This window comes from Lissotriton vulgaris, chromosome 7, assembly GCF_964263255.1.
Source record: "Lissotriton vulgaris chromosome 7, aLisVul1.2, whole genome shotgun sequence".
NCBI classification, from domain to species: Eukaryota; Metazoa; Chordata; class Amphibia; order Caudata; family Salamandridae; genus Lissotriton; species Lissotriton vulgaris.
In genome coordinates, this window is record NC_141695.1 from 1,195,953,795 (window position 1) to 1,195,967,720 (window position 13,926).

General features: G+C 50.5%; 1 protein-coding gene across 6 annotated transcripts in view; it reads left to right on the forward strand.

The window, feature by feature from the left end:
• Window positions 1–13,672, forward strand: part of CD2BP2 (CD2 cytoplasmic tail binding protein 2) — a 130,713-nt gene extending 117,041 nt beyond the window's left edge. For all 6 annotated transcript variants that reach the window (XM_086931693.1, XM_086931697.1, XM_086931695.1 and 3 more), the window contains exon 7: window positions 13,039–13,672. In XM_086931693.1, coding sequence (XP_086787819.1) covers window positions 13,039–13,149 — 111 coding nt within the window. In that variant the 3' untranslated portion in view covers window positions 13,150–13,672. The remainder of the gene's footprint in view (window positions 1–13,038) is intronic.
• The last annotated feature ends 254 nt before the right edge of the window (window positions 13,673–13,926 follow it).

A 13,926-nucleotide genomic window follows, 5' to 3' on the forward strand; every position in this document is an offset into this window, starting at 1 on the left:
ATTGTTTTTTTCCGCCATTGGGTTTGGATGTATTTTCTTGACTCAAGTTCGGAATCGATATAAAACACTTTTTCAAGGCCAAAAGGCCTTCGGGGCGTCTGTATTGTCTTTCGTTCGGTGCCATGTACTTGATCCAGTTCTTCGAACAGGACGTCGAAGGCCGTTTGCCTTTTTTCGACACCAGAGGCCCCATCAATGATCGACAATGGAACGGAGCCCGTTCAAAAGATGCCCCGTCTGCAACTCCAAATACCCTCACATTGATGTGCACCCAGTGTGCAATAAATGCCTATCCCCAGACCACGACGAGGCCAGCTGCATGGCCTGTTCTACGTTCAGGTCGAAGAAGACACTTCGGCTTTGACGCGCCGCAAGACAGTCGGCGCAGAAGACGGCGCCCGACCCGGAGAACATCTTCGAGGCTGATGACGACGAGGGCGTCGATGAAGAGGATCCTGAATAACAGTCGGATTCTGCGTCGGAGCACGACTATATCTATGATGAGGACGAAGAAGAAGACTACGTCCATGAGGAAGACGTCGTTGAGGTAGGAGACGACGCACAGGCCATCGGAGCCGTCGATGACGACTCGAGCGATGAGCAAGGCCCTACCGCAGTCGCGGGGCCCAATACTGCCACTGTACTTTCTAAGGCTCAGGTCGAGGCATCGCCGGAAGGCCTTAGCCAAGATCTTAATCCACATTCTATAACCCCGCGTCAAGGCCCGGCTAAGAATATTTCTAAGGAGCCATCGGTCGATCAACCACAATCAGCGGTGAAATCGAAACCGAAACTGCTGAAGACAGTCCTCGGAACGACGGCTTCGGAGTCATCGGCTCCAATCAAACCAAAAGTGTCATCGACCCTTCGGGGTCACAAGGGGGCGTCGGCACAAAAGATCGGGGCGCCGAAGCATGTATCTACGGTCAAGCACGTCGCACTGACGACGTCTATGTCCAAAGATGGCGACACTGGCAAAGGACTCAAGGCTAAGAAGACTCTCGATCCAAAGCTTCCAGCCTCCAAGCCAATAGTCGGCAAGGCCTTCGAGTCGAAAAGCAAAATCGACCCGAAAGAGCATGTCACGTCGAAGCAGAAGAGCGTGCCTGCTGCGCACGGGGAGCTCGAGTCAACGCAAGGCCGCAAGCAAACTAGTGATCAGACGAAGTCGGTCGGATCGAAGACGGCGCCACCCTCGAAGAAGGTCGGTTCGTCTCCAACACCGGACAACATGACTGCCCTCAAGCTCGCCACCCGAAAACACCACCAACTCATCCACGCCACCAAGAAAACTGCATTCAAGGAACGACTGGACAACAACGCACACAACAGCAAGGAACTCTTCAACATCGTCAAAGAGCTCTCCAACTCCAACGCCGGAAACAACGACATCACCCCTTCGCAAGACCTCTGCAACTCCCTCGCCTCCTACTTCCACAACAAGATCGCGGACATACACAACGGCTTCAGCTCTCTACCGACGAACGCCACGACCGAACCACCGCCCCCCACCACCACCCTCCGCGCCTGGACTCCGATCAGCACCGAAGACACCGTCCGCACGATGAACTCCATCCACTCCGGATCTCCGACCGACCCCTGCCCTCACCACGTCTTCAACAAGGCCGACGCTGTCATCGCACCCCACCTGCGGGACATCATCAACACCTCCTTCGACACCGCCACCTTCCCGGAGAGCTGGAAACACGCCGAACTCAGCGCCCTACTCAAGAAGCCATCGGCCGACCCGACCGACCTCAAGAACTACCGCCCCATCTCGCTGCTCCCGTTTCCAGCAAAAGTCATAGAGAAGACCGTCAACAAGCAACTGGCCGCCTTCCTCGAAACGAACGGCTCCCTCGACCCCTCGCAGTCTGGCTTCCGAGCCAACCACAGCACCGAGACCGCCCTGATCGCAGCCACCGATGACATCCGAGCGCTACTCGACAACGGAGAAACAGCGGCCCTCATCCTCCTCGGCCTCTCCGCGGCCTTCGACACTGTCTGCCACCGTACCCTAGTACAACGCCTCAGCAACGTCAGAGTCCAGGAGAAGGCACTGGAGTGGATCATCTCCTTCCTCGCCGGAAGGACACAGAGAGTCCGTCTCCCTCCGTTCAGATCTGAAGCCACCGAAGTCATCTGCGGCGTCCCTCAAGGCTCCTCGCTCAGTCCAACCCTCTTCAACGTCTACATGAGCCCCCTCGCAGACATCGCACGCCAGCACAACCTCAACTTCATCTCCTACGCCGACGACACCCAGCTGATCCTCTCCTTCACCAACGACCCCGCTACCGCCAGAGCCAACCTTCACGAAGGGATGAAAGAGGTAGCCGAATGGATGAAGAACAGCCGCCTGAAACTGAACTCAGACAAGACGGAAGTCCTCATCCTGGGATCCTCACCGGCCGCGTGGGACGACTCCTGGTGGCCCCCGCCCTAGGCAGCGCACCCAAACCAACAGACCACGCACGCAACCTGGGCTTCATCCTGGACTCCTCCCTCTCCATGACCAGACAAGTCAACGCCGTCTCCTCGTCGTGCTTCAACATACTGCGCATGATACGTAAGATCTTCCGGTGGATCCCCACCGAGACCAGGAAGACGGTCACACAGGCCCTCGTCACCAGCCGTCTGGACTACGGCAACTCCCTCTACGCGGGAACCACCGCCAAACTCCAAAAGAGACTCCAGCGGATCCAAAACGCCTCAGCGCGACTCATCCTGGACATCCCCCGTCGCAGCCACATCTCCGGACACCTGAGAGACCTGCACTGGCTCCCGGTCAGCAAGAGAATCACCTTCCGTCTCCTCACCCACGCACACAAAGCCCTACACAACCAAGGCCCAGGATACCTCAACAGCCGCCTCAACTTCTACGCTCCCAAACGCCAGCTTCGATCGACCAGCCACGCCCTCGCCGCCGTCCCCCGCATCCGAAGAGCCACCACAGGGGGACGGTCCTTCTCCTACCTCGCCGCCAAGACATGGAACTCCCTCCCCACCCACCTCCGCCTGACCCAGGACCACCTCACCTTCAGGAAGCAACTCAAGACCTGGCTGTTCGAGCAGTAGCGGACCCCCCCAGCGCCTTGAGACCCTCTGGGTGAGTAGCGCGCTATATAAATGCGATGATTGATTGATTGAATGCTTACGCCACCAATCAAGTACGGACTACCCCCGACCGCTCGACCCAAGGCGTTCGAGCCACAAAAAAGCACCGACACAGCCAAAAAGTTGTCTGTAGTATCAAGAAATCAGCCCATTGAGGAGGACGTGGTGTTCCAATCGCCCTCCTATGACAATCATTCAAAACTATTCATCGACTCTGATTCTGGCAGACTCACTATTTACAAAAGAAAGATCATTCCAGAAAATCCTTTGGAGTCCTACAAGATCCCACTCAAAAAGAAAAGGGACTCTGCCACCTCACCTGTTCTTTTTGAACCTGTGGAGTCCTATGGACAACAATATGCCTATTCTCCCACTCGTACCAATGAGGATGTGGGGGAGGGTTACAATGAGGAGGAATTTACTTATCCTATTGACACAGATCAAGAGGAACCTCAACCCTGGACTGACCCTGTTGACCCTGGTGAGCCACACACCACGTCTGACACTCAGTCCTATACCGTCAAAACCTCGCCTACTGAAGATACTGCTGCGTTTAACGCATTGATTGAAAGGGCAGCCAATAACCATGACGTGGAAATGCACGCTGACCCAGTGGAGGAAGACTTTTTGTTTGATACTTTCTCAACTTCAGAAAGATCAGTAAAGACATTGCCTATGCTAAAGGGTGTCCTTAAACACGTTTGTGACATTTTCAAGGAGACCACAAGGGCAAGGGTTGTAAACCCAAGGATTGAAAGGAAGTACCGGCCTGCACCTGTAGACCCTACGTACATCAAGGGCCAGCTCCCATTGGACTCCCTAGTGGTGGCTAATGCTCGTAAGAGAGCGAACTCTCAGACAAGTGGTGATGCTCCTCCGGACAAAGAATCCAAAATCTTGGAAGCTTCTGGCAAACGAGTAGCAGCTCAAGCAGCAAATATTTGGAGGATCTCAAATACACAGGCCCTATTAGCCAGATATGATAGGGCTCATTACGACACGTTAGAGCAGCTACTACAACACCTGCCTGATGCTTATAAGGAGGGAGCAGAAATGCTGATACAGGAGGGGAAGCTGATTTCAAATGCATCCATTAAATGTGCGCTGGATGCAGCAAACACAGCAGCTAGGGCCATCAACACAAGTGTGATGCTCAGAAGGCATGCCTGGCTACGCATCTCTGGTTTCAAGCCAGAGATCCAAACAACTTTACTCAATCTTCCGGTTAACCCTGACTTTCTTTTTGGTCCTGATGTAGACCCGACCCTAGAGAAAATTAAGAGAGACACTGAGACAGCCAAATCCATGGGGGCTCTGCAGTCACAACAGTTCAGGGGCGGTTCCTTTCGTCGCTCTGGTAACAGGAGAGCCTCTAGAGGTCAAGCATCACAGCAAGCCCAATACAACAAAGGAGGCACACAGACCACCTGTAACAAAAACAATAGGGGTGGATACCGTGGGACCAGCACCAAAGGCAGAGGAGGAGGAAATAATAATGCCAGATCCTCCGCCACCAATAAACAGTGACGTCTTGTCACTGCCCCCAGACCATATAACACCAGTCGGGGGAAGACCTCAGCAGTTCCTGCCAGTCTGGGAAGGCATTACCACAGACAGGTGGGTGAGACAACGTATCCAATACGGCTATTGTCCAGAACTAACCTCCACTTCACCCAACATACCCCCAAGGCACCGTCCTATGTCCGCAGAGCACATGCACTTATTGCAGCAAGAAGTCATCTGCATGCTGCAAAAAGGGCCCATAGAACTCGTGCCTTTAGAACAACAGGGTACAGGGGTGTACTCACTGTACTTCTTAATCCCAAAGAAGGACGGGTCTCTCAGGCTCATACCGGATCTCAGACCCCAGAACCAGTACATCTTGTCAGCACATTTTCACATGCTGACTTTGCAGCAAGTTCTACCAATGCTCAGTCAGGGGGACTTCCTAGCAACCCTAGACCTAAAGGACGCATATTTCCACATTCCCATTCACCCAGGACACAGGAAATATCTCAGGTTCACGATAAACAACCAGCATTACCAGTTCAAGGTCCTGCCTTTCGGGGTCACTACAGCCCCCAGAGTTTACCAAGTGCTTGGCGACAGTGGCTGCGCACCTTCGGAGACAACACATCCATGTCTATCCTTATTTGGACGACTGGCTTGTCCAAGCAAAGTCAGTCCAGCAGTGTGCCAGCCACATGTCCCGCACGATTCACCTCCTACACAGTCTAGGATTTTCACTCAATTACCCAAAATCTCATCTTCAACCCGCACATTTACAACAGTACCTAGGAGCGACAATAAACACTCTGGCAGCAACAGCACAGCCAAACTCAGCAAGAATCAACAGCATGCAATTGCTGATTCAGAAATTCAGGCCCCAACACTCACTCCCAGCGCAAGTATTTATGCAGCTGATAGGTATGATGGCCTCCTGCATCTTCATAGTCCCTCACGCGAGACTACACATGCGTCCGCTTCAGGAGTGCTTGGCACAACAGTGGAACCAGGCTCGAGGACATCTCAAAGACCTAGTGTTGGTGACCGGTCGTGCATACAACTCTCTGCATTGGTGGAACACACAAAACCTTTGCAGGGGACGACCGTTCCAAGAGCCTGTACCACAGATAGTGCTGACAACGGACGCATCTCTCCAGGGCTGGGGAGCGCATGTCCTCCATTATACAGTGCAGGGTCTATGGACGACGCAGCAGCAGAAGATGCACATCAACCTGTTGGAGCTGATGGCAATATTCATGGCGATGAAGGCGTTCAAATTGCATTTGTGCAACAAAGTCGTGCTGATCCGGACGGACAACATGACTGCCATATATTACATCCAGAAGCAGGGAGGCACACACTCTCCACAATTGTCACATCTAGCCCAGAGCATCTGGAAGTGGGCCATTCAAAGAAACTTGTTCCTCATGGCGGAACATTTCCCAGGCAAGGACAACCAGATGGCGGACCTGCTCAGCAGGCACAGCCATCAGATGCACGAGTGGGAGATACATCCCTCGGTGCTCCAACCGTATTTTCAGCAGTGGGGTCATCCAGAGATAGACCTATTCGCCACAAAGGAAAACGCAAAATGCCAAACCTTCGCCGCCAGGTTCCCACACCCGCAGTCTCAAGGCAATGCGATATGGATGAACTGGTCAGGCAGATTTGCGTGCGCTTTTCCTCCAGCACCGCTCATACCGCTAGTGGCACGCAAACTGCGGCAGCACTCCATGACGCTCATCCTAGTTGCTCCAACATGGGCAAGGCAGGCGTGGTACACCACGTTCCTAGAACTTTTCAGTGGTGCCTCACCAACGACTGCGACTCACATCCAGTCTCCTCACTCAGAGCCGTGGAGATATTCAGAACCCAGATCCGCAACAGTTTAGCCTTGCAATATGGCTCCTGAGGTCATAGAGTTTGGCTACCCTGACTGTATGAACATCATCAAGGAGGCAAGAAGACCTACAACCAGGGCGTGCTATGCGGCAAAATGGAAGCGATTTGTCATTTATTGTTCCAATAATGACATAAATCCGCTAGATGCATCAACGCAAAACATTATATGTTATTTGTTACATCTATACAGATGCAATCTGGCATATAGTTCCATCAGTATACATTTAGCTGCAATGGCAGCTTATCTTCAGAACAGACAGCATCTTTCCCTTTTCAGGGTGCCGGCCATTAAAGCATTTATGGAGGGACTCAAAAGAGTGATTCCTCCCAGACACCCACCTTCACCTGTCTGGAATCTAAACATAGTTCTCACCAGACTAATGGGACCACCTTTTGAACCTCTTCACTGTTGTCAAATACAGTTTCTCACATGGAAAGTGGCCTTTCTAGTAGCAATCACATCGCTAAGGAGAGTTAGTGAGCTTCAAGCCCTAACTATTCAAGAGCCTTTCATACAGATTCATGCTAATAGGGTAGTGCTGCGTACCAACCCTAAATTTATGCCTTAGGTGGTGTCGCAGTTCCACATTAATCAAACCATAGAACTGCCCGTTTTCTTCCCAAATCCAGATTCAGTAGCAGACCGAGCACTACACACACTGGATGTTAAAAGAGCTCTCCTGTATTACATAGACAGGACAAAAGATTTCAGGAAAACTAAGCAACTGTTTGTTGCCTTCTCTCCACAGCACAAAGGCAACCCCATTTCCAAATCAGGTATAGCCAGATGGATTGTTAAGTGCATACAGATCTGTTATCAGAAGGCTAAACGCACATTAACAGTTCCCCCAAGAGCGCATTCCACACGCAAGTTAGGGGCATCCATGGCTTTCCTAGGTAACATTCCTCTAGAAGATATATGTAGAGCAGCCACATGGACCACCATACATACACTCCAAACAGCAAGCTGCTGTAGGACAGGCTGTTCTCAGAACTCTTTTTCAGACTGCTGCAGCTGGCACGGGCAACCACCGCTAAGGAGGAAACTGCTATTTATTCTATGCACAGATATGAATTCAGCAGCCCACATGCCTCGAACGGAATATGCTACTGACCAGTATACATCTGTTCTTGGCATGTAGGGCTGCTGACATACATATCGCCCGCCCTCCTCCCCGGTTCCTGTCTTAGCTGTAGTACTCAGAATCATTCTCAGGCATGGTCATCACTTACTGTACTATACTCCATCTCTGCCACAATGGCGAAAAACAATCTGAGGATGGAGAGGATGCCCATGCGTACTGTAGTCCAGGGGAGGAGCCACCTATCTCGTGATACTTCGAAGACTCTTCTAGGACAACAATGTACAATCATCCGGACCAGACACTAGGCAGCGATCTAAGCACAGATATGAATGTCAGCAGCCCTACTTGCCAAGAACAGATGCATACTGGTAAGTAGCATATTCCTTCTTCTGTCTTTGGAACAGCAGGGCTCTGCTTTGGGCACTATCAAATGTTATCTTTCTGTCATTTCCACCTTTCTAAGGCTTTCTGATCAGCCTTCTCTTTTTAAGTCCCCGGATGTTAACCGTTTCCTCAAAGGCATTACACACACGTTTCCTTCCGTGCCTTTCATAATGCCTCAGTGGGATATGAATCTTGTCTTGACTTATTTGATGTGTGCTCCCTTTGAGCCCTTTCATAAATGTCCTTGACGTCTTCTCACCTTAAAGACTGCTTTCCTGGTAGCTATCAACTCTGCCAGAAGAGCGAGTGAGCTCGAGGCTCTTTCTTCAAACCTCCTTTCCTTTCAGTTCATCTGGACAAGGTGGTTCAAACGACCCGTCCTTCTTTCTTGACAAAGGTTGTCACGCCCTTCCACATCGGGCAGACCATCACTTTGCCCACCTTCGCATCCTTCCAGGGAGTAGGAGAGGCTCCACCGTCTGGACCCAAAATGTGTGCTCTCATTCTGTCTGCAGCGTACACAACAGTTCCGGGATGATGATCAGCTCTTTGTTGGGTACGTGGGCGCCAAAAAAGGTCGGGCTGTGCACAAACGGACCATCTCCCGGTGGGTCGTTCTGTGTATCAAAGCATGTTACTCCTTGGCCAAGAAGGAGCCTCCTGTGGGGCTGCGTGCCCATTCGACCAGGGCAACTGATGCCACTACTGCCTTGGGACGCCGCGTCCCCTTGCAGGACATTTGTCAGGAAGCTACGTGGACCTCGTTGCACACGTTTGCAAAGCACTACTGCCTGGACAGTCGGGTCCGGAGAGACGGCTTCTTTTTTGCCGTTCTGTGCTCTGTGACTTTCTGGTGTAATCCTGTTTGCATACCCACCTCGGGGTTGGTATTGCTGGGGTATCTATTCTAAGGTAAGGAATCTATCATTAACGTGTCTCTTTCAGATGCACAAGTTACTACTTGTGTAACAATATATCTGTAAGAGAAATTAGTTAGTGATAGATTCCTTACCGCCCTACCCATCCGCCCCGTTCTGCGGACTGATTACTAAGGTTAAGGTCATCCCTTTCAGGGCCCTAGTTTTATGCACCAATGGTCTGTATCTTGCATGGCACTGTGTTCCTGGCGCGGAAAGTCGTGTACAGAACTGACATCAGCGCGCATGGGTGGCACCTAAGTATTCTCCGTGGCGTCATCTCAGCGCTGACGACACCAGTGACGGACGTGGAGCCGCAGGACGCCACCTACTGACGCGAGGGGTACGGCTAAGCAAAATTTTCCGGATCCAGTCTGACGCCTGGGGATATTCTAAGGTAAGGAATCTATCACTAACTAATGTGTCTTACAGATATATTGTTACACAAGTAGTAACTTGTGCTTCAAGCTGATGACTTCGTGTGACATTATGCTGCTCTCATAACAATCACACTTCTTCTAGATGCACATTTGTTTTAAAGGCCTCCCATACGCCGGAGAACTTTCATTCGGTAGCACTCAAAACACTTGCTCCCTTTTATTTAATCCCCCAAAAAGTCTGAATTACATTTGAATAATGTGATTTAACAACTAATTTTCTCTTAATGCTCTCACAATGCATAATATAATCTGAAACTCTTCAATTAAATCTATACTGATTTCAGTATCTGAATACTTCTACGTTTTTTGTCACATATACTGTTGCTGATGAAGGCATGGATGAAAAATAATCCTTACAGGGGATATCCCTAACATCGAATGGCCTTGGCACTAGAGGCATGCCAGTTTACGTTGCTTTCTTTTTGTGCTTCTGCCTGTTTTCTATTATCTTTCAGTCTAATGTCCTCACAGTTTGCTAATAGAAGACAAAGGACACCGTAGCCAGATTGTTAGCTTTATATTCGCTCAGATACCCGCACGGGATAAGAAGACATGGAAGCACACTACAAGGTTGTGAAGATGCAGTTTTCATTACCTCCACTAGATGGAAGGCTACCCACTGGTTTTTAGGTCTCGGCTAGCCTAGGCTGCGCACATGTGCAGTCTCGCTGGCAAGATTTAATGACTTGGAGTAGCGAGGTTAAGCCCCGCCCCTCTTCTCGATCGGCTGCCCTCCTAAACGGCGGCCAGCCATTGGAGAAGAGGTCCCAGTGATGTTCTTCTTTGGTTCTAAGCCCCGTCCTTTTCGGATTGGGGGTGTGTTTTTGACTTTCTTTCTACCTAGCGACGTTCTCAGTCAAAAACACGCGCCCCAGTCTGAAAAGGACGGGACTTACAGACAAAAGTGTACCTGTAAAACTGTAAGGCATGTGCTTTACATTGTTGCGTTTTCTAGTTATCTTTCCTACTGGCTGCAAACATGCCGCCCACCACCGGCAGCCGCGTGGACCTGAGGAGCCGTGGTGTCCAAGAAGACCAGCTGCCCGTACTGCCACAAGGTGCGAGGGGTCCGGCGGGAGAGGGGCCGGGGAACGGGTTACTTGCCGGGATACAGGCCGGTGTGGAGGGCGCCGGAGCGGGGCATGAACTTACTGCCGGTGTACCAAGGGAGGAGCGGAGAGGAAGAGCAGGGAAGGCCAGGAAGCGCTCCTCAGGCTAGGGGCATGCGGAGCTCCTGCTCGTGACTGAAATGGCTTGTTGGCGGGTGACATTCCTGTCAGAGCTTAGCCATCTTCCCCGTCATTTGCGCCCCCACCCCCTCCTCCTCCTCTGTTGATGTGTCGGACTGGTGAGTCTGAAGATCCTCGCCCGCAGTCACCATAGGCAGGGTGTCTTCCCCGCCATTTGCGCGCCCCCTCCCCTCCTCCGTTAATTTGCCCGACTGGTGAGTCTGAAGATCCTCGCCCTCACCATAGGGCCCAGCCGTCCTACTGTGTGTAGTTCTTGTGTAATCCTCTGCACTTTCCTGCTTCAGCATGCCCTTTCGCCACAAATCGTTACTCAATCCTATTTTCCGTAGTTTGCGCCATGCCAAGTAGTATGTCACTCCCTCATCACACCTTCGGGTAATCGCATTCAATTATAATTAAATCCTATTTTAGAACGCGCCGCGAGTGGTCTAGGAAAAGGAACCAGGGAAAGTGTACATCCCTAGGAACTAGGGAGCAGTCATGGGGTCACGGTATGTTGCTCTATGAATGAGGTGCCGGGGACAACGTTGCTGCCATAGGGAGTAAAGGGCAGTACAGCATGCTTCTCCTCGAGGGGCTGCCAGATATATCGTGCTAACCTAGAAGTCGGCACTAGACGAAGAGTGCCTTCTCAGACGGAGGTGTACAGGGAAATGAGCTCCTCTAGGAGGTAGGGTTAATAACAAAGCTCGCCTGCTCTGTAAGGTGAAGCAGGCAGTGGATTAAGGGCTTGAGTGGCTGACAGTGATGCTGGGGAACCAAGTTCGAGTCTGGTGGGAGATTCAGGCATCCTGTGATTCTGGGCAAATCACTTCATATTCTTGTGCCTACAAGAAAAATTGTATACAAAAAATGAATGTTTCCCTCTGTAGTGCAACTGGCGCTCGTGTAAAGCGCTCTGAAACTTTCGAATTCACGCTATATAAAACTGCCCAAAAATAAATGAAATGTAGAGTAGCCGGCACTGCTGTGTGTGTGTGTGGCTCTGTGTGTGTGTGTGGCTCTGTGTGTGAGTGTGGCTCTGTGTGTGTGTGTGGCTCTGTGTGTGTGTGTGTGTGTGTGTGTGTGTGTGTGTGTGTGTGTGTGGCTCTGTGTGTCCGTGGCTCTGTGTTTGTGCGGCTCTGTGTTTGTGTGGCTCTGTGTGTGTGTGGCTGTGTGTGTGTGTGTGTGGCTGTGTGTGTGGCTGTGTGTGTGTGTGTGTGTGTGTGTGTGTGGCTCTCTGTGTGGCTCTGTGTATGGCTCTGTGTGTGTGTGTGTGGCTCTGTGTGTGTGTGGCTCTGTGTGTGGCTCTCTGTGTGTGGCTCTGTGTGTGGCTCTCTGTGTGTGTGTGTGTGGCTGTGTGTGTGGCTCTGGGTGCGTGTGTGGCTCTGGGTGCGTGTGTGGCTCTGTGTGCGTATGTGGCTCTGTGTGCGTGTGTGGCTCTGTGTGCATGTGTGGCTCTGTGTGCGTGTTTGGCTCTGTGTGCGTGTGTGGCTCTGTGTGCGTGTGTGGCTCTGTGTGCGTGTGTGGCTCTGTGTGCGTGTGTGGCTCTGTGTGCGTGTGTGGCTCTGTTTGCGTGTGTGGCTCTGTGTGTGGCTCTGTGTGTGACTCTGTGTGTGTGACTCTGTGTGTGTGTGGCTCTGTGTGTGTGTGGCTCTGTGTGTGTGTGGCTATGTGTGTGTGACTCTGTGTGTGTGTGTGGCTCTGTGTGTGTGTGTGGCTCTGTGTGTGTGTGGCTCTGTGTGTGTGTGTGGCTCTCTGTGTGTGTGGGTTCAAATGCAATAGGTCTCGTGTTTGCGAGAAATTAAGCTATTGGGATTGTAAATGACAATGCCATGTATTTATCTGTTTTCAAAACCAACACATAAATAAAACGTTTGTCATTTATAATGCCAATAGCTCTAACTTTTTCGAAGGCGAGACCGTTGCATTGTAAATGCTTGTTATAAGAGATGGCCTCCAGATTGGGTGATACAGCCACCAGAAAGGTAGCTTTGTATATTTTCCACTTGATGCAAGTTTCCTTTCGAAGTGTAAAGGAGTGAGAACAGGATTCTCCCTAAGTAACATTTTCACTTCCAGTTTAGCAACTGGGCTAGGTTTTCACATGTCTCATTCAACCTTCTCATGAGGCAAATGCGGCACACCCTCAAAGCTGCTGTCAAAGCCTAATGGCACAACTGTGGTGTTGAACCCATGTCTGATTCTAATTCTTTCAATGCCATCTGGTGCTGGGTACAGAACTTGCCTTTAACCATGTACTGGGTATTTTGTGAAACTGTTTTAAACAAAATAAGGGGCAAGTACCAGGTGCAAGGATTAAAGATAACTTTCCAGGGTTCAGTAGCCACATTACAGGTAAGCAGCTGTTTCAATGCTGTGATCCTTTGACCTTTTCCTGATCTCTCGTCAGTTGCAGTAATGCCACATCTTTAACACTTTCCCTCTCTTTGCCTTGTAGGACTGGGTGGATCAAGGCTACTTTGAGGAGGGCGTCTACTGCCGGAAGGTGCTTAGCTCTGGTGGGCAGTTCTACAACTCCAGGCGCATTGACTTTGACCTGTACACGTGATGTGATCTTGCTGCCTGGGGGTGATGGGTGAAGCAATCCCCTCAGCTCATCTTCATCGTGCCTGCTGCAAGGACAGTTCATCTAATTTTTCTTCCTTTCTGAGTCCCTCCTTTTCATCATCAGACAAAGTCTACACTTCCATTGGGAGGCAGAGCGGCAGAATACATGGACAGAACGAGGGATGAAACTACTACCAAGATGGACATAGGGGAGGGGCGATTACGCTCCAAAGAGCATGGGCTTGTATTGCTCTGTCCACCTGCCACAACATCTGAGCATAAATAAAGGATGCAGAAATTGGGCTTTTGGCTTGCTTTTGGACTTGGGTTAGCAAGCTTTTGGTGAAGTAGGTCCTGGACAGTGTCTGGCAGAGGACCTCTTGGCCATTGCGCTTTTGGAGATGGCAAACCCCCTCTTTCCCTCAAATCAAGAATTCTTTGCTGAGAGTTTTTGTGTGTTTCGTTTGTTTTTATTTCGTTTGTTCATGTAAACAGTCTAAAAACTTAAAAGACTTAAAACACTACTTCTCGAAACATCGCTGTGATTTGTCTGTGGTGTATTGCCCCTTGAGTGTTGCATGGTGAATGATGAAAACTTTTTTTTAAAAACATCATTTTATTGAATTTTGACATCTGAAACACTACTGCTGTGGTAACCGCAAACAAAAAACCGATCTACAACATAACCTTTGTTTAAAGCAGCCTGGTTCAATCATTATACAAACCTTTTCATTTCCTGAGACACATATAAACAAACACCTGCAGGTGTAAATGTGAA